At 40.3% G+C, this 21,669-nt stretch overlaps 1 protein-coding gene across 1 annotated transcript in view; it reads right to left on the bottom strand.

Annotated features, from left to right (window-relative positions):
- LOC140741048 (vesicle-fusing ATPase) overlaps positions 1-21,669 on the bottom strand; it is a 270,286-nt gene that overhangs the window by 173,502 nt on the left and 75,115 nt on the right. Inside the window, exons 5-6 of the mRNA XM_073070710.1 lie at positions 8,521-8,687; positions 1,162-1,269 (exon numbers count right to left, since the gene is read on the bottom strand). Of these exons, the coding sequence (XP_072926811.1) occupies positions 1,162-1,269; positions 8,521-8,687 (275 nt within the window). The remainder of the gene's footprint in view (positions 1-1,161; positions 1,270-8,520; positions 8,688-21,669) is intronic.

Raw genomic sequence — 21,669 nt, 5'->3', positions numbered from 1 at the left:
TTGCCAATTAATTAGTATATAGCATATATGAACTATCAAGACTATTTAGGTGTGTCCCTTCCTCCAATGTTTAATCCCAAAGCTCCATCAATTAAAACAGATCAAGATAATATTGTACTGCCCTCACTGAGTTGGTGTTGTAATGTCAACTAGACAGTCAGTTAAACTCCATTCAAAAATGACATGAGAATCAGGATATAGCCTCCTCGCTCCTTGGGTTTATTGCAGACTCAATGGCATGACAGTGAATAAGGAGTTAAAAGAGCAATGCTTCTGCGAGGAAACAACAGGATGGTTTTGGTTAGAAGCTTCTTATAACTCCTAACACGAACCTCTGACCTACTACCAGCCAATGTGCTTTTCTACTTACTCTATTTCCTGGCTCCACAGCAAGTGACCTAATACAAATCAGAAACTGCTCATTAAAATAAAAGCTGAATGTGCTCAATCACAGACAAAAACGTAAATGAATTCCCCCAATGGCAGAACAAAGAGTGAAGTGCAACTAAGAAGGATGCTTTTCAGTTGCGTTTTACACTATGTAGGGATTTTACAATAGAGAATTAGGAAATTTGGTAAAGGTCCAATGAAATGGACTTAGTCCTAGAGATGGATTGCAAGAAGTTGACTAATGTTGACATGAGTTGACATAAAAGGCAAGTGGGTGATCTTTTTCAGACAAACCTTGACATCCCTACTGTCATAGATACCATGCTTTAATCGGATTCATCCCAAGTAATAAATGGAACAAGTGCACTGAAAACAGAATGCCAAAGATTACAATGGCAATTTGGTGGCAAGACAAGCTCTGGAATGACATGCATCTGAACAAATCATTGGCATATAGCTACAGCACTGACATCTTCTGTCTAATGCAAAAATAAAGACTACTGCATGCACAAGTAGTAGATCAAATCCATCCTGATCAATTCTCATCCACCTACAATTCACATTTATAGTCCCACAAATGTGGCCAACCATCCCAAGTTGTTTCCTATTTGAAACAAGCTGCATACAACACGACCATGAACGCCCTTGGCATCAAACCAGTGCTTGACCAAATGTGACAACAAGGTATTCCAACAGAAGTGATTTTTATTGCATTTTATCAAATAGAACTTTTTACACTGCATAATTGAAAGTTAATAATGCAACTTTTACCTTCTGTTGCTTGCCAGCAGCCTGCTCACCCTTCAATATGCTTGGGTCCATAGCTTCCATATCCTTCACCATTAACCCAAAGAGCTTCTCATTGAAACCAAACACAAGCTGAGAGAGAAGAGAAAGGTTAATTGTTTGAAAACATCAGTGTGTCAATTGCAAAATCTTGATTGGTCTGTGTTTCATGTAAAATTGGTTATTTTAACTGCGTACAAATCAATAGGTTACTAGTTCAATCTCTTCATAACAAGCATTGGCTCCCAGACACTTGCAGATTGAAGACATTATCAGGATTGACAATGCGGCAGCTATGGGAAAATATTGGACAAGTTTTCTCTTTAACAGGGAAGGCAAAAGGGAGATTTAACTACGGTATATAAAGTTCTGAGCTCAAATCCTACAAAAAAAAAGTTGTGATTCGGCCAAGTACATCACAGGTAAAATCCTCCCAACCTTTGAGCGCATCTATACGGAGCACTATCACAGGAAAGCAGCATCCATCAGCAAGGACCCACACCACCCAGGTCAAGCTCTCTTCTCGCTGCTGCCATCAGGATGGTGGCACAGAAACCTCAGGACTCACACTACCAGGTTCAGGAAGAGTCATTACCCTTCAACCATCAGGCTCTTGAACCAGAGAGAATAACTTCACTTGCCCCATCAGTGAACTGTTTACACAACCTATGGACTCACTTTCAAGGGCTCCTCATCTCATATTCTCAATATTTATTGCTTATTTATTATTACTTTTTCCTTTTGTATTTGCACAATTCGTTGTCTTTTGCACATTGGTTGTTTGTCTGTCCTGCTGGGAGTGGACTTTTCATTTACTCCATTATGGTTCTTGGATTTACTGAGAATGCTAGCAAGAAAATGAATCTCAGGGTTGTATATGGTGACATATATGCACTTTGAATTACAAGGGACCTAGGGTGGTCGCCACTGTAATGTAGCAGTTAACTCAATGCTAGTTTGGGGTCTTGGAGTTCAATTCCAATGCAAGTTTGTACATCCTCCCAGTAAAAGTGTGAGCTTTCTCCAGCTGCTCTGGTTTCCTCCCACAGTCCAAGGACGTATCGGTTCGTAGGTAACTGGTCATTGTAAATTGGCCAGTGATTAGGCTAGGGTTAAATCAATGGATTGCTGGCGGCGCAGCTCGAAGGGCCAGAAGGGCCTGTTCTGCACAGCATCACTAAGTAAATAAAATAAATACAACGGACCCAATCAAACTAGCAGGCAAATATTGAAAACCATTGTTAAAAGTCAAGGGGGCAGGCAAAATATTTTCACGCAGAGAGTATCTAGGCCCGGAATTCACTGCCAAAAGGCTAGAGGCAGCAGAAAATTCCGTTTACATTTAAAAACTCAGATGTGCATTAGAACTGTCACAACCAGTAGAACTTCAAATCTTGTGCTACAAGTTGGAATTAGCTTGGGAACTCATTTTCAACCAGTGCACAGATAATAAGCCAAAGGCCCTCCTATGTTGTAGGCATTTGATGATTCTGATGGACCAAACTACTCATAAGCACATCAAGTTCAGTAACAAGGAATCTTATAATGACAAGTACCCACTAACATGTCAGTGAGCAAATAAAAGCACATTTGCAACTAATGTTGAGAAACTTGATGTTAATTTATCATTTCTTTATTTGGCTTGACCCACTCTCAATTTACAGGGCACACATTTAACACCACAGTAAGAAATTTTATTAGAAAATTTCTTTGGCCACAAGTGGGCAGTACTAAGGCACAGGTAGTAGAGTCTCATTTGAGCAGACACCCAGCTTCAGTTCTGGCCTTGGGTGCTACCTGTATGAAATTTACATGTTCTCCCTGTGTCCACATTCTAAGTGCTCCAGTTCCCTGCCACATCCTGAAGATATCTGGGTCGGTAAGTTAATGGGCTACTCTCAATTGCCTCTAATGTGCCGATGATAGAATCTGGGAAGAATATACAAAAATGTAGGAAAAAGATAGTAAGAATATACATTTCATGTAATTGATAGTTGATGGTCAGTGAACATCCAATCCTACAACCAATGGGCTGAAGGTCCTGTTTAAATACTGCATCTTCCAATGACTGACAAATATTCAATCATGTGAATCTGCCATGCATCATTAATGGCTTCCTTAAAGTAATGACCATGTTAATGGCATTTAAACATTATGGTGATGCAGTGTTGTATCTTACAATCCTATGAATTCAATGACCTTCGATTATAAGGTTCACAAGTAGTTGTTATTGTTTTCCTTGGGTAGTGCTATCCTGAGTCAGTTTGATTGTGGTGCTCTTTTGGACCAATGCACATTCTCAAACTGCCTGTATTGAGCTCAATAGATTCTATAACTGCAAGTTCTTAAAGACACATACTACAATACAAGCAATACTTGTAGCAGCAGGAGACTGTTGAATATTGCAATGATGGGACAAGTGGGAGCACACTTCCAGTAGGTCAAGGAAACCTGGGCAAATTAGTGAAGAACACTGCCTGCAGTGCTCTTTACCTACAGAGGGTCACTATCAACGCAACTACAAACACCCAAACCTTGTCAAAGCCTCTGATGCAGAAGAATTTCCATGCAAACTGTCTGCTCCTGCAGGCTTAAGGAAATTTAGATAAATTCTTCCCCCAAGGATGGTTTTTGGGTGACCTCCCTAGTGCAGGAATGAGAAACAAACTGAGATGTGCCAGAGATCAGCATCCTGGAATGAACCTGAGGCAAGGGCGCAGGGAATGATTGTGACCTGACCTACACAGGTAAAGTATCAAGGCAAAGTGTACGACTGGGTTTGAGGTCACAGGTCACATCTCACTGAGAACTAAGAATGCCGTCAGAATGCTACACTTTACAGGGCTTAGTTTCTGCAGGAACAAGGATATCAAAATCTGGTTGTTTCTGAACAAATAGGAATTGTGTAACAGACGGGGATAAATAAAACTCCATACCAAATTTTGCTTTATATTACTGTTGACATCGTTTGAAAGATAGGAAGTGGAACTATACAATGGAAACTGAAAGGCACATTTAAATGAAGCCGTTCAATTCCTCAGCAGGCATCATAGCCACAAGCAGTGCAAAACGCCCAACATTTTTTACTCTGAGCTAAGCTGATTAAAAATGGCACAGCATTTTTTTTTTGCTGTGCGAATTACCCATTCAGTCCTTGTATGTGAATATTATAAACAAAATAAAACATGGAATATAACATACATTATACACACTGGTGTGCAGGTAGCAAAATTTCTCTTGCAGTATCATACAAATTTTGATCTGCATGAAAGTGCAGATCCATAAGGCAGCAAACAGGAAATGAAACAAATAGATTATGAGTAGGCTGAACTAATCCACAATTAATAGGTCAACTACCTTAATATCATTTGTTGCTTTCTGCCATATCAACTTAATGCCTTTTGTGTGAGGAAATTTCTTACATATATCCACTGAACTGGCATCTACAACCCTCTTTGGTATTGAATGCCACAGACTCATCACCTCTGGATTACGAAATTCCTTCAATTAGTCCCAAATTTCATGCCCTATAACGTATCACTGACCCCCTCATTCTGGACATTGCAGCTAGCAAAACTGGAGAACATCCATCTTATGATACAAGATATAGGAGCAGAATTAAACCATCTGGCCCATCGAGTCTGCTCCGCCATTCAATCACTGCCAATCCTTTTTTTCCCCTCCTTGGCCCCACTCCCCAGCCTTCTCCCCAAAACCTTTGATGCTGTGGCCAATCCAAGAACCCATCAATCTCCGCCTTCAATACACCCAATGACCTGGTCACCACAGCTGCCTGTAATAACAAATTCCACAAATTCACCAGGTTCTGGCTAAACAAATTTCTCCGCATCTGTTTTAAATGGATGTCCCTCTATCCTGAGGCTGTGCCCTCTTGTCCTAGACTCACACACCATGGGAAACATCCTTTCCACATCTATTCTATCTAAGCCTTTCAACATTCAAAAGGTTTCAAAGAGATCCCACATCATCCTTCTAAATTCCAGCAAGTACACACCCAAAGCCATCAAACATTCCTCATATGATAATCCTTTCATTCCTGGAATTATCCTTGTGAAACTCCTCTGGACCCTCTCCAATGCCAACACATCTTTTCTTAGATGAGGAGACCAAAACTGTTCACAATACTCAAGGTGAAGCCTCACCAGTGCCTTATAAAGCCTCAGCATCACATCCCTGCTCTTGTATTCTAGACCACTTGAAATGATTGCTAACATTGCATATGCCTTCCCCGCCACCAACTCAACCTGCAAGTTAACCTTTAGGGTGTTCTGCACAAGGACTCCTAAGTCCCTTTTGCATCTCAGATGTTTGGATTTTCTTCCTATTTAGAAAATAGTCTGCACATTTATTTTGTTTACCAAAGTGCATGGCCATGCATTTTTCAACATTGTATTTCATTTGTCACTCTCTTGCCCATTCTCCTAATCCAAGTCCTTCTGCAGCCCCTTTCCTCAACACTACCTGTCCCACCAAACTTCGTATCATCTGAAAACTTGGCAACAAAACCATCTATTTCATCATCAAAATCATTTATATACAGCATAAAAAGAAGTGGTCCCAACACCGACCCCTGCGGAACACCACTAGTCACTGGCAGCCAACCAGAAAAAGACCCTTTTATTCTCACTCACTGCCTCCTACCAATCAGCCAATGCTCTAACCATTCCAGTAACTTTCCTGTAAGACCATGGGCTCTTAGCCTGGTAAACAGCCTCATGTGAGTCATCTTGTCAAAGGCCTTTTTGAAAATCCAAATATACAACATCCACTGCATCCCCTTTATCTATCCTATGTGTAATCTCCTAAAGGATTCCAAAAGGTTCGTCAGGCAAGATGTTCCCTTAAGGAAATCATGTTGACTTTGTCCCATCTCGTCTTGTGTCTCCATGTACTCCATACTCTCCTTAAAAATTGACTCCAACATCTTCCCAACCACTGAGATCAGGTTAACTGGTCCAGAATATCCTTTTTGCTATCTTCCTCCTTTCTGAAAGAGTGGAGTGATATTTGCACCTTTCCAGTCTTTAAATCCCTGGTTGATAATATCTTTAAGAACCATGCCAGATTCTTGAAAGACCATTACTAATGCCTCCACAATCTCTACTGCTACCTCTTTCAGAACCCTCAGGCACAGTTCATCATAGTTCCGGGTGACTTGTATACCCTTGGGTCTTCCAGTTTTTTGAGCACCTTCTCTCTTGTAATAGTAACTGCACTCACTTCTCTTTCCTCACACCCTTCAACACCTGGCACACTGCTAGTGTCTTCCACAGTGAAGACTGATGCAAAATACTCATTTAGTTCTTCTGCCATCTCCTTGATCCCTGTTCTTATTTCTCCAGAAGATACAAAAGCCTGAAGGCACACACTCAGCAATTCAGGAACAGCTTCTTCCCCTCTGCCACCCGATTCCTAAATGGACATTGAAGCTTCGAACACTACCTCACTTTCTTTAATATACAGTATTTCTGTTTTTGTGCATTTTTAAATGATCTATTCAATATGTAATTTACTTATTATGTTTTATTTTTATTTTTCTGTGTGCTAGATTATGTATTGCATTGAACTGCTGCTGCGTTAACAAATTACACGTCACATGTCAGTGATAATAAACCCGATTCTGATTTTTTTTAAATATATGTGTGTGCGTATACATATGTATATGTGTGTATACACACACACGAAAGCTTTTTCCATCATCCTTGATATTGTTTGCTAGCTTGCTCTCATATTTCATCTTTTCCCTCCTCACAATTATTTTAGTTGCTTTCTGTAGGTTTTTAAAAGCTTCCCAATCCTCCATCTTTCTGCTAATTTTTGCTTTGTTGTATGCCCTCTTTTGCTTTTACAAGAGCTTTGACTTCCCTTGTCAGCCATGGTTATACTATTTTGCCATTTAAGTATTTCTTTGCCTTTGGAATACATTTATCCTGCACCTTCCTCATTTTTCCCAAAAGCTCAAGCCATTACTGCTCTGCTGTCATCCCTGCCAGCATCGCCTTCCAATTTACTTTGGCCAACTCCTCTCTCATACCACTGTCATTTCCTTTACTCCACTGAAGTACTGCTACATCAGACTTTACTTTCCTCCCCATCAAATTGCAAGTTCAACTCAAATCATATTGTGATCACTGCCTCCGAAGGGTTCTTTTTCTTTAAGCTCCTTGATCACCTCCGGTTCATTACATAACACCCAATCCAGTATAGCTGATCCCCTAGTAGGCTCAACGACAAACTGCTCTAAAAAGCGTTCTCATAGGCATTCAACAAATTCACTCTCGAGATCCATCACCAACCCGATTTTCCCCCCAATCGATCGGCATGTTAAAATCTCTATGACTATCGTAACATTGGCCTTTTGACACAACTTTTCTATTTCCTGTTGTAATCTGTGGTCCACATCCCAGCTACTGTTGGGAGGCCTGTATACAACTGCCATCAGGGTCATTTTACCCTTGCAGTTTCATAACTCAACTCACTAGGATTCAACATCTTCTGATCTTATGTCACATCTTTCTAATGATTTGATGCCATTCTTTACCAGCAGAGCCATGCCATCCCTTCTGCCTACCTTCCTATCCCTCCGACATAATGTGCAACCTTGGAGATTCAGCTCCCAACTACAATCATCGTTCAGCCATGATTCAGTGATAGCCACAACATCATACCCAACATTCTGTCAGAATTCTCTAAGTTTCAATGAGATCTCTTCAAATACAACTGTGTTGAGCTGCACAAAGGATGACAAGAGTTAGATGATGGCACAAGCAACCTTCAAGCCATAAAACACAGCAAGCAACAAATTTAAACAAGGTTTCTGTGAAACAGATTAACTACTTTCCTCACTGCTGTCATCAGGAAAGTGGTATAGGAGCCTCAGGACCTACACAATCATATCCAGGAACAGTTATCACTCCTCAACCATCAAGTTCTTGAACCAGAGGGGCTACCTTCACTTGCTCCATCATTGAAATGTTCCCACAACATACAAACTCACTTTCAAGGACTCTTCATTTCATGCTCTTGATATTTATTGATCACTTATTTCTTTCCCTTTTGTACTTGCACAGTTTGTCTTTTTTACATGGGCTGTTTGTCCAACTTGTTGGGTTTCATTGATTCTATTGTGTTTCTTGTATATACTGAGTATGTCCACAAGAAACTGAGTATGTCCACAAGAAAATGAATCACAGGACTGTATGTGGTGACATACATGTACTTTGATATAAATACTTTGAACTACAAGTCTGCACAGTCAAAATTAATTTTATTTTTCGTCAAAATCCACACCACCAATGATACCATTTTTACTAGTAATTGTACCTGCTGGCTGATTGAAAAAGCCTGGTTGTTGAACTGTTGAATGAACTCCGCTGCCATCTTGTCACTGTCATATGGGTTTGAATCCACGTTCTTCTTCTGTAGAAAGTCAATCTCAATTGTCATGGTCCCAATGCACTGTTTTGTTTTGTCAAAGTTATAGGAGCTCACTGCAAATAAAGCAGACAAGAACAGGCAGATTTTACCACCATTTTCCTGTAAATTTACTCAAAACTGCTTATTCCAGACTTTTTCTCAAGCTTCATAAACAGAGGCTACTTAACTACACACAGGGAAACTAGAACGTACTATTTTGTAAACTTGTACACTTCCATGCACCAAGAGCTGGAAACAAAATACTTGAAATAGTATTAACCCAGAGATTATGAAATTCAAACTACTGCATATTCAAAGAAAGTATACACTTTGTCTTGCAGTCCAAGATACTTTGAACATGACTTGTTTGAGTTGGGAGGATTCCATTGACGCATCACTTTACGACGCATCTTTACATGGGCAAGCATTTAAGAAAACTGGATTTGCAGTAAAATATGAACACAAGAGATTCTGCAGATGCTGGAAATCCAAAGCAACACACACAAAATGCTGGAGGAACACAGCAGGTCAGGCAGCATCTAGGAAAATGAACAAATTGTTTATGTGAATAAAAGGCCAAAGCTCTTCTTCAGGACTGAAAAGGAAGGGGAAATATGCCAGAGGGGAAAAAAAAGTGGGAGGCAAGGAAAGGAGAACCAGCAAGGTGGTGGTAAGTGAAGCCACATAGGTGGAGAAAAGGAATCTTGTAGGAGAGGAGAGTGGACCATGGAAAAAAGGAAAGAGGAAGAAATGACAGGCAGGTGAGAATGGGTAATGGGCCAGAGTGGAGAATAGAAGATGGAAGGGTGAAGGAAAAAAAATTACAGGAAGGAGAAATCGATATTTACGCCATCAGATTGTAGGCTATCCAGACAATGAGGTGCTGCACCATCCTGAGAGCGACTTCATCATGGCAAAGGAGGAGGCCATGTCAGGACATAAATGGGGAGGGGGATTGCAAGTTAGAGCAAGATGGTCAGTTACATTCAATGTCAAAGCATCTTTCACTTAGACAGTCCCATGGGATTGGAAACAAGTACTTTCATCCTGTTTTTTTGTGGATTTTCATGGAAGTTTATGGGCAAACTGCATAGCTTCCCCAGATAGCTGATGGTTGTGAGGTGGGGTGTCTCTTTTGTTACATATCCAGAACCTCAACGTGCTGTCAATGTCAGGGTTTGATACTGGTATTGTTTTATTATTGTCACATGCACTGTGATACAATAAAAAGCTCGTCTTTCATACCATTCATCTGGATCAAGTCATTACACAATGCTTTGAGGTAGAACAAAAACAATAACAATGTAGAATATAGCACAACAGTTACAGAGAAAGTGCAATGCAAGATCATAACGAGTCCACTTTATCACAGCAGGGACCCATGTCTTATTACAGCAGGGTAGAAGAGCAAAGAGAGTGTCTGGGCTCAGTGGGGTCTTTGATTTTGCTGCCTGCTTTACTGAGACAGCGAGAAGTGTAGAGAGTCCATAGAGGGGAGGCTAGTTTGTGATGTGCTCTCTGCAGTTTTTTGTTTCAAGTGCAGAGCAGTTACCTTACAAAGCTAGTGTGCATCCAGAGAAGATGCTTTCTATGATGCATCAATAAAAATTGGTAAAAGTCGATGGGGATATGCAAATTTATTTAGTCTGAGGAAGGAGAGGCTTTCTTAGCCGTGGTGTACAGATAGTTGGACTCAGACAAGCCAGTGGTGATTTTCACTCCTCAAAATTTGAAGCTCTCAACACCATTGATGTATGTATACTAAACCACTCACCCCCCCCCCCCCCAACACCACCCCTCCTGAAGCCAATGACCAGCTCTTTTGGTTTGTAGCCATGAGGAAAAGTTTATTCAAATGACACTGACTAAACTCACTGTCTCCTTCCTGTACTCATTTGAGATCTGGCCTTGTACAGCAGTAACATCTGCAATTAAGGTCATCCCAAATGATTGTTTACTACTTTGAGCAGTCACACGTCAGACATTTCTAAAAACCAATGGGGATGTTACATGACTTAAGAGACTTTTGAATGTGCCCCCCACCCCACCCAGAGTCATTTCCTTTACTTGCCTGGTGCTTGTGAACATCATGACCCACACAATCCAGGTGGGGTTTAAATTAGAGTTGCAGGAAGATGCGAACCAGAATGCCAGAACAGTTAGTGGTGAGGTTGTGGAGACAGATGTTGGCGAGACCTCAAAGTTAGGAATCAAAAGGTTGAGCATGGTGCAAATAGTGTCCTGAGCGGCATATATTTCAATGCAAAAAGTATTGTAAGAAAGGCGGATAATAGTACTCAAGATGAGGTAGTTAGTTTACAAACAGAGGCAATGCGTCATGAGGAGAGGCACTTGATTGGGCAAAATTGCAGTAAACAGGATGAGTTACAATGCAAAAGGTGATCAAAATTGAAAAGGGTGAATACAAGACTGAAGGCATTCTATTTGAATGCACACAGTATAGAGAATAAGATAGAACTCGCAGCACAGTTACAGATTGGCAGGTATGATGTTGTAGACATCACTGAATCATGGCTAAAAGGAGGTTATAGCTGGAGCTTAATGTTCAAGGATAAACGTTGTTTCAAAAAGGACAGGCAGGAAGGCAGAGGGGACAGGCGTTGGTAAAAAAAAAATGAAATCAAATCATTAGAAAGGAGGTGACAGAGTTGTAAGGTATTGAATCATTGTGGATAGAGCTAAGGAACTGCAATCTTTTCAGACCATGATGAGAGTTGTGTACAGACTCTCAGACAGTAGTAAGGATGTGGTCTACAAATTACAATGGGAGCTAGAAAATGCATGCCAAAGGGCAATGTTACAATAGTCATGGGGGATTTCAATCTGCAGGTGGATAGGGAAAATCAGGTTGGAGCTGGATTCCAGGAGGGGGAAGTTTTCTGGAGTGCCTAGAAGACTGCTTTTTAGAGTAGCTCATGGTTGAGTCCACTAGGGGATCAGCTATTCTGGATTGAGTGTTATGCAATGAACCAGAACTGATGAGCGAGCTTAAGGTAAAAGAACCCTTTGGGGCAAGTGATCATAATATGATCGAATTTACCCTGAAATTTGAGATGCTAAAATCAGATGTATCAGTATTACAGTGGAGTAAAGGGAATTAGAGACATGAGAGAGGAGTTGATCAGAACTGACTGGAAAAGAACTCTGGCAAGGATGATGGCAGAGCAGCAATGGCTGCAACTTCTGGAAGCAATTCAAAAAGCACAGGGTATATACATTTCAAAGAGGAAGTAGTATTCCAAAGGAAAGATGACACAACCATGACTAACAAGAGAAGTCAAAGCCAACATGAAAGCAAAGAGAGGGCATATAATACAGCAAAAATCAGTGGGAAGTTAAAAGATTGGGATGCTTTTAAAAACCAATAGAAAGCAACTGAAAAAAGTCATTAAGGTAAAGATGGAATATGACAGCAAGCTAGCCAATAATAGTAAAATAGATAGCAATAGTTTCTTCAGATGCATAAAGTGTGAAAGAGAGGCGAGTGTGGATATCGGACCATTGGCAAATGATGCTAAAAGGTGGATAATGAAATAGCAGATGAACTGAACAAGTATTCTGCATCAGTCTTCACTGTAGAAGATACCAGCAGTGTGGTGGAAGTCTCCAGGTGTCGGGGCATGAAGTGTGTGAAGATACCATAACTAAAGAGAAGGTTCTTGGGAAACTAAAAGGTCTGAAGGTAGATAATGCACTTGTACACCCCAGAGTCTGAAAGAGGTGGCTGAAGAGATTGTGGAAACGTCAGTAATGATCTTTCAAGAATCACTAGATTCTGGAATGGTTCCAGAAGACTGGTAAACTGCAAATGTCACTCCACTCTTCAAGAAGGGAGAGAGGCAGAAGATAAGAAATTATAGGCCAGTTAGTCTGACCTCAGTGGTTGGGAAGATGTTGGAGTCCATTGTTGAGGATGAGGTGTTAGAGATACTTGGAGGCACATGATAAAATAGAGCTTAATCGGCATGGTTTCCTCAAGGGAAAATCTTACCTGATAGATACGTTGGAATTTTTTGAAGAAATAACAAGCAGGACAGACAAAGGAGAATCAGTTGACGTTGTGTACTTGGGTTTTAGTAAGCACTCTGACAAAGTGCCACACATGAAGGTGCTTAACAAGCTACAAACCCATGGTATTAGAGGAAAGTTTCTAGCATGGATGAAGCAGTGGCTGATTGGCAAGAGGCAAAGAGTGGGAATAAAAGGAGCCTGTTCTGGTTGGTGATTAGTGGTGTTCCACAGGGGTCTGTGTTGGGACTGATTCTTTTTACATTATATGTCATGATGTGGATGATGGAATTGATGGCTTTGAGGAAGTACAGAGACTACAGAGGACTTAAAATAGGAAAATGGGCGAAGTGGCAGATAGAAAATAGTGTCAGGAAGTGTATGGTCATGCACTTTGGTAGAAGAAATGAAAGGGTTTTCTATTTTCTAAATGGAAAGAAAATGCAAAAAACTGAGGCGCAAAGGGACTTGGGAGTCCTTCTGCAGGATTCCCTAAAGGTTAATTTGCAGGTTGAGTCTATGATGAGGAACGCAAATGCAATGCTAGCATTCATTTCAAGAGGACTATAATACAAAAGCAAGGAGGTAATGTTGAAACTTTATTAAGCACTAGTGAGGCCTCACTTGAGTATTGTGAGCAGTTTTGGGCCCCTTATCTTAGGAAGGATATGCTGAAACTGGAGAAGATTCAAAGGCGGTTCATAAAAATGATTCCAGGATTGAATACCTTGTCATATGGAGAGCATTTGTTAACTCTGGGCCAGTAATCACTAAAACTCAGAAGAATGAGGAATGACCCAATTGAAACCAATCAAATGGTAAAAGGCCTTGATCCAGTGGATGTGGAAAGGATGTTTCCTATGAGAGTGTCTAAAAACAGAAGACACAGCCTTGGAATAGAGGGACATCCTTTTAGAACTGAGATGAGGAGCAATTTCTTTAGCCAGAGGGTGGTGAATCTGTGGAATTCTTTGCCACAAGAAGCTGTGGAGGCCAAGTCTTATGTATATTTAAGGCAGAGGTTGATAGATTCTTGATTGGTCAGGTATGATGGGATACAGGGAGAAGGTGGAAGATTGGGGCCAAGAGGAAAATTGGATCAGCCATGATGAAATGGTGGAGGAGACTGTGGGCCAAATTGGCCTAATTCTGCTCCTATCTTATGGTCTTAATCAAGCCAACTGAGTATATTGGCCTCAAACGCCATCTATAAATCTGCTGATGACAACTATTGACAGGATTTCAAATGGTGACAAGGAGGCAAACGAGAGTGAAATAGATCAGCTGGTTGAGTGGTGTCACAACAACAATCTTGCACTCAACGTCATTAAGACCAAGGAATTGATTATGGACTTCATGAAGGGGAAATTGGGGGAACACAACAGTCCTCAGAGATCAGCAGTGGAAAAGGTGAGCAATTTCACGTTTCTGAGTGTCAATATCTATGAAGATCTATTTTGGGCACAATATTTTAATTTAATTACAAAGGTGGTGCAACAACGGCTATATCTCAGTTGGATTTTGAGGAGACGTGGTATGACACTAAAGTCTCTCGCAAATTTCTATGCATGTACTGTGTGGAGCATCACTGTTTGGTACGGAGGAGTGATTGCACAAGATTGGAAAAAGCTGCTGCAAGTTGCAATCTCAGCCAGCTCCATCATGGACACCAGCCTCCCCAGCACAGAAGACATCATCAAAAGGCCCCCCCCCATCATCCAGGACATGCCCTCTTCTAATTGCTACCATTAAGGTGATGGTAGAGGAGACTGAAGCCTCAACATCTTAGGACTAGCTTCTTCCATTCCACCATCAGATTTCCAAATGGACAATGAATCCATGAACCCTACCTCAATATTTTGTCCCTTTTTTTGGCAATACATATTTGATTTATTTTAAAAACATTTCTTACTGTAATTTTTAGTTTTTTTTATTATGTACTGCAAAGTACTGCTGCCACATAACAACAAATTTCACGACATATGTCAGTGATATTAAACCTGATTCTGATGAGTTTGAAGGACCCAGTCTTTTTTCCAGGGCAGGGGCTTCTAAAACTAAAGGGCACTCATTTAAGGCGAGAGCAGATAGGGTACCTGTAGGACAACATTTTCCACACCGAAAGTGGTGGGTATATGGATAAGCTGCCAGAGTTTGATACAATTACAATATTTAAAAAGGTATTTGGACAGGTACATGAATACAAAAGTTTGAGGGATATGGGTCAAACTCAGGCAAATGGGACTAGATAAAGTAGCCACTTTAGTCAGCATGGGTGAGTTGAGCCAAAGGGTGTGCTTCCATGCTGTTTCACTCCATGACTCTACATTTAACTGCATTTGTGTTGGCAGAATTGGCCAGTCAAGAATGGTGAAGTCAGAATTCCAGCTGATTTTTCTTTTCCCACACAACTGGCTCAATCAACATTACCACCTTAGGCTCAACTACCCAAATTTTCACCAATAGACAATACGTACAGGAGTAGGCCATTCGGCCCTTCGAGCCAGCACCGCCATTCACTGTGATCATGGCTGATCATCCACAATCAGTACCCCGTTCCTGCCCTCTCCCCATATCCCTCGACTCCGCTATCTTTAAGAGCTCTATCTAACTCTCTCTTGAAAGCATCCAGAGAATTGGCCTCCACTGCCTTCTGAGGCTGAGCATTCCGTAGATCCACAACTCTCTGGGTGAAAAAGTTTTTCCTCAACTCCATTCTAAATGGCCTAGCCCTTATTCTTAAACTGTGGCCTCTGGTTCTGGACTCCCCCAACATCAGGAACATGTTTCCTGCCTCTAGCGAGTCTAATCCCTTAATAATCTTATATGTTTCGATCAGACCCCCTCTCATCCTTCTAAATTCTAGTGTATACAAGCCCAGTCGCTCCAACCTTTCAACATCCGACAGTCCTGCCATCCTGGGAATTTAGCTCCTGAACGTGCGCTGCGCTCCCTCAATAGCAAGAATGTCCTTCCTCAAATTTGGAGACCAAAACTGCACACAATACTCCAGGTGTGGTCTCACCAGGGCCCTGTACAACTGCAGAAGGACCTCTATGCTCCTGTACTCAACTACCCTTGTTATGAAGGCCAACATGCCATTAGCTTTCTTCACTGCCTGCTGTACCTGCATGCTTACTTTCAGTGACTGATAAACAAGGACATCTAGGTCTCGTTGTACTTCCCCTTTTCCTAACTTGACACCATTCAGATAGTAACCTGCCTTCCTGTTCTTGCTAGGAAAGTGGATAACCTCACACTTATCCACATTAAACTGCATCTGACATGTATCTGCCCACTCACCCAACCTGTCCAAGTCATCCTGCATTCTCATAACATCCTCCTCACATTTCACACTGCCACCCAGCTTTGTGTCATCTGCAATTCCCATTCCCAGTTCAGAGAATTTGGGTCTGTGACAGTAGTCACAATGCTGACCAGCCAACTCAATAGATCTCAATGAAAACCAAACCCACTTCCTCCTGACCTGAAGGCTGTCAGCCTGAAAAGTCGACTGTACTCTTTTCCATAGATGCTGTCAGGCCTACTGAGTTCCTCCAGTGTTTTGTGTGTGTTGCTTGGATTTCCAGCATCTCAGATTTTTTTGTCCCCCCCCCCCGTTAACTCTGCTCAATAGCAGAGTAATTATGCAAGTAGATGCAGGGTGAAATGAAACCAATCAACATGATAAGAAAGGCCAAAAATAATGGCATCCATACTCTCCTGTGACTTTGTGAAAGCATTGCTAATCCACCTTTCAGGTAACAATGACAACAGCAAGTATAAGCTGCAACATCTTACACAAAGCTGCTGGTTCAGAACATTATATTCTTTGTCTGATTTGACCTTATTTCTAAGAGTTTCGTCAGTGCAAGTGGATCAACGTGCCAAAAAAGATCAAGTGCTCAGTATCTGCAATGCAGAAAAATTACACAGCCCAATTTTCAATCTTTCTGCACATTCCTCGAGGAAGTGCATCATGTACTGTCAAATATTCAAAGCAAAGAATAATACACCAATGAAGGCCATTCATTTTATTGTACTCCACTTGAAAATTAATATCAGTTCCAAAAGATATTCAGAACTTGAATTACTTGCACTATTTCAACAAGGCAGTAATTTGTCTAAATGATGTACTGGGAAACAATATGAACAATCAACTGCCCAAAATATATAATGAAAGAAAAAATTACAAAGACTTGGGATATCCAAGCCACTAAATTTGCAAAAATAACTGATTTTCCAAAGATAACAAGTCACAGCAAGCCATTTCCTAGTTCTAAAGAGAGCAGCACATAGACCAAAAATATTTCTGGCCCCAAAAATAAAGCAAATCCATTGAAAAAGACTCCAAAACACTTCGATCAGGGCCAAATGTTGTCATTAAGGAAAGCAAGCCAGGACCGGCCAGAAAATGTTGGAAAGTAAATCAGTAATGCATACAGAGTCTTGTTCAATTATTTTATATATTATTCAAAACAATTTGAAAATGTACTATTATAATTAGGCTAATGGTAAAATAACAAATGCATGAATAAAAATACAAGTATACTCAACTGTGGAGAATTTTGTTTTTAGTACACATGTACTTACACTCACAAACAAAAGCAATCATAATGATTATTTGTTATATAGCCCTGAGCTTTTAACTTGCTGATTTTTAGCCCTGGTCCATCACTGCTTGCATATATCTTGCCTTGCAAGACCACATTAAATACCAGGGAAAGCAAAGTGACCCCATTACATCTTGACACTGCTGCCACACACTAGGTCATCTCATGGCTTGAGCACGTCATCTCACTAATTACCAACAGCCCATAGGTGATAAATGAGATCTCTAACCACAAAAGGAGGAATTACTGAGGATAGCAATTCACAATATACTCTGAAAGAGGAACTTCAGCACTCAGTAAGAGATATTCAGCAGAAGCAATGATTAAGTTGACTAAGTCTTGAAGGTCACAGAGACTGTCTCTTTCAGCAAGTGGCAAGAATTAGGGCGTATTCTGGAGTTATGGTGTGTAGAAAGTATCAATTTCAACAGCAACCAGTCTTCAGATCTTATGTGGATTGTAGATGGAGTTTAAAATGCAGCTCAGAACAACGGCCTTCCTGGAGCTGCAGACTGGGGTCGATTGCAAACCAAGAAACAGTCCAATGACTTGAGTTTGCATATGGATGAATGCAGCCCAGAGTCACTGGCGAGTAACGTTCATTTTGGATGTCGGGGTGTCGGTATGAAGATGGAGGTGCTTGAAAATTACAGGCATATGTAATTCAAAGGACTCATTGTGGATACATTGCAACTATGGAATTGTATACTTTTTATATGCTAAAGATCGAAATGTCATGTAATATTGGCTCAAACAGGCCTCTTCTAAGAGTGGCTCCAGTGTGATGCCTGCTTGCTCTGCTGAATTAAGACTTCTATATCAACCAGATTCAGTGTCTCATGGTGACTTTGTTCACAGTTACAACAGTAAGAACCAACACTACTCAATGCCAAACTCTCCAATTTACACTTGCAGGCAGAGGTGGGAGCATAACCCACCTGGCCCACAATGAGATCATTCTCCCAGCTGCCAGTAAAGGAATATCAAGTATATTCAAATAACTTAAATCTATTCTCTGAGACCAAGTTCAGGCTTCACCAGAATAATTCTGCTTTGAAGCAAATTACTGATATTGAGCAAATATGAGCATCAGTAGTGATAAACATTTGCCTTGACGCAGTACTGGTAAAGCAGAGGACCAAGCAACTCACAAAGCAGAAGTTACTTCAATGAGGTACAAATTAATGACAACCTCACAGGCATAAAAGATATTGGTGGTCACTGGAGAGGCATTATTTCAATTTTTCCATAACAGCATGAAGTCTATTTTTTTTTAATTAATGTAATAAATTGATCATATTAGGAAACAAATTTCCTCTTCCCCAAGGTCACATTTAGTTCAACTAACATGAAGAACAGAAAAGCTTCTTGGCTGAGAATAATTTGACATTATCATGTGACCACTCTTGGATGCTGTTTTGAATGAAATGTTCAAGGATAACGGATTGAAGATTTTGAAATTTTTTTTAAATTAACAGCACATTAATTTAAGGTTATATTCTGAACATCTATTTAATGCTGACCATTGATTCAGCGTGACATTGAAATGAGGCAGAAGGATTTTTTGGTAAAAGCCATCTTATGAATATCACCATCTCAAAAAAAAAACTGATGGCAGATATTGTAAGGACTACAGATAATCAAAAAATGATAAAGGAAGAATCCAACATTCAAATTAAAAACTGGTTTCTCATTGAAGTATTTCAGCTTCTTCATCTGGTTCTTAGGAGTCCACAAGGATGTTTCAGTACAGTTTTCAGTGATACCATGACACAGAGCTGCCATGAAACACAAGGACGTGAAGTACAGGCTTCCTTTTGATGCACGTTATTGAGAAAATCCAATTAGCTTTTAACCATCTTCAGTAATGAGACTGACATTTTATGAGGGAGAGTAGGCAAGGGAAAGGAAAAATAAATATTAAGCTAAAGGATTGAGGTACTCAAGTCTAGAGGCCAACAAACTTACTTACAGAAGGAGTGGATGTGGCCACTGCTCCAACAGGACTGACTATTGTCCAAAAAAATAAAGGGATAATCTAATTCATGACATACAGTTCACATCACTAACACCATCTAATAAGTAGATACAGCTTTAAGAGACAGTGGGCAAATATAATATCTCTCAACACAAGGTAATAAAGTGCGAGTGCATGACAGCTACAAAAGGACATGCAGATTCAAAATCATTACCAGGCCTGTTACTAAACCCTCACTGTTGGACTGGAGGGTACAGGATTCATTGTTTATGTACACAGATGGATGGCCAGTTTCGGGAAAGGGAGACCGGCACATTTCACTATAATTAATCACAACAGACAGAAAGACAAAACACCTGCAGCTGCCACATTTAACATTTATCACTGGACACCACTCTGATGGCTTCCAAAGTCAATTTTAATTATAGTTTACCAATGAGATGGTGCATTCAAACTGCAGTTAATAAAAAAAAGGATAAACAGGATTATGTTGGAAAGTTCCTCAATCTGAGTATTGATTCAGATCTGCATTGCGTACATACAGAATGCCAGAAACCACAACTGCAGTAGATTCAGCACCAGCTGCACATGATACTATCTGCCACTTGGTGGCCTTGACTTGTACGCTGCAGAATACTCCCATCGTCAGTTTTTGCATTTTCAAAACAGTGCTTTCTTCATGCGTGAGCAAAAAGAATTGCCTAGCATATAATCTGTTCATCTTTTTATACTTTAACTATACACACTAACAGAGTATCTTCAATGTTGAAAATTATAGAAAGGCATTTCATAAAGAACACTGTGCTAAAGACATAACAATTGAAGGACATAGCATTTGGGCAGCTCGGAAAGGCACTTAGGCAATCTGCAACAAGTGAGTGTGCATGATCTATGTGAGACATTACTCACTTTCTTCCTCCCTGGCATCTGACAGAGTTGGGATTATTCTAAGCTCAATTGCAGAACCATGAGGATGGTCAACAAAAACATCTTGGAATTATAGGAAAAGAACATTTGGAATGAGGGCAATCATTTGAAGAGGCTTCAGGAAGGGAAGCAAGGAATCATGAAGGAACTTAACCACCAACATTGAGACACCGGAGAAAACAAAAACATAGTGGAGTTGTAAACAAGCTAAGGTTTGAGAAGAAAATAAACACGGTAATCCTAATCACGGGTGTAGGGTAATTGATGAGAGACAGCTGAGGATTGGTTACTTGTGACAGTGGAGGAGTCAATCCATAACAGCCCTGATTAGGTTTATTCTCCTTCCCTTTCTTCCTTAAACCCTGCAATTTAATATTTTTCACATTCCCATCAAATTCACTTTGATTGTTTTGCCACATAATCACATCAGGGCAATTTATAGTTACCAATTAATTGAAAAGCATGTCTTCGGGATGGTCAATTTGCATGCACATTATACATTGCAGTGTCTTCATACACCTGAACAAATTAGGAACATTTTTATTCATCATTCCTCTGTTAAATTTTAACAGTATGCATCTCATTCAACATTATGTGCTTAGCTAAATCAATAACAATGCTCCCTGGGTAATATAATTTTGCACTATCATTCATTGAGGACAGACTTGTCAAGGTTTCTCTCAGGGCTATGAATGATTATTGCACAGGCTGAATAACGTTGTCACAATGAACTGTCAAGGTCAAGGGCCAGCTTTTGCTGTCATACAAAAATGCATATACAACACTGGGGGGTCTTTTTCTCTCACATCCCTGAGGTATCTTACAGGTGGCAGAGATGGAAGAAGATGGAATGACACAGTAAGAGAAATGCAGCATGAACTATTCAGTTACACCAACCAAAAGCTAAGAAATAGATAGAAATACAGCCACAAGAATAACATAAAATGCTATAAAAGTACGCAAGTTCTAACTTAAAATTACTGATGCTTGCAATTATAGCAATTAAAGACCATTCAAAAAGGAGAGGTCATCACAAATTCTGACTGAAAAATTCAGTTTGATCGATATTAGCCTGAGAAATTAACTAGGCTTTTGTTCTGCGACAACTCTAAGCATCCCTTTTGGTAGTTAAGGCAAGGACAGCACTGCTCAAACATAAATCAAACTGGGAAGATGTTAAAAGCCCCTGCTAGAATCAATATACAATTAATTTGCACTTCAGCACAACAAAAGAGGCTGATACTGAGGAACTAACAGTCACACGAATACAGCAGGACAAAACTATATACCATACCCTTAAGCACAAGTAATTAATTGATGAATAATTCTGAAACCAAATCTCACACCCCTATTGTAACAAAGATAAGTCAGAACCGTACAGTATAGAAACAAGTCCATTGACCCATCTATGACAGTGTCTATGCCAACTATCATACCCATCTACACTATTCCCACTTGTCTGTTACTTCCATAGCCCTCTGTGCCCTCTCGTCATGATACCTTTTAAAT

This window comes from Hemitrygon akajei, chromosome 18 (assembly GCF_048418815.1).
Source record: "Hemitrygon akajei chromosome 18, sHemAka1.3, whole genome shotgun sequence".
Lineage (NCBI taxonomy): Eukaryota > Metazoa > Chordata > Chondrichthyes > Myliobatiformes > Dasyatidae > Hemitrygon > Hemitrygon akajei.
This window is presented reverse-complemented; position numbering and strand designations above follow the sequence as displayed.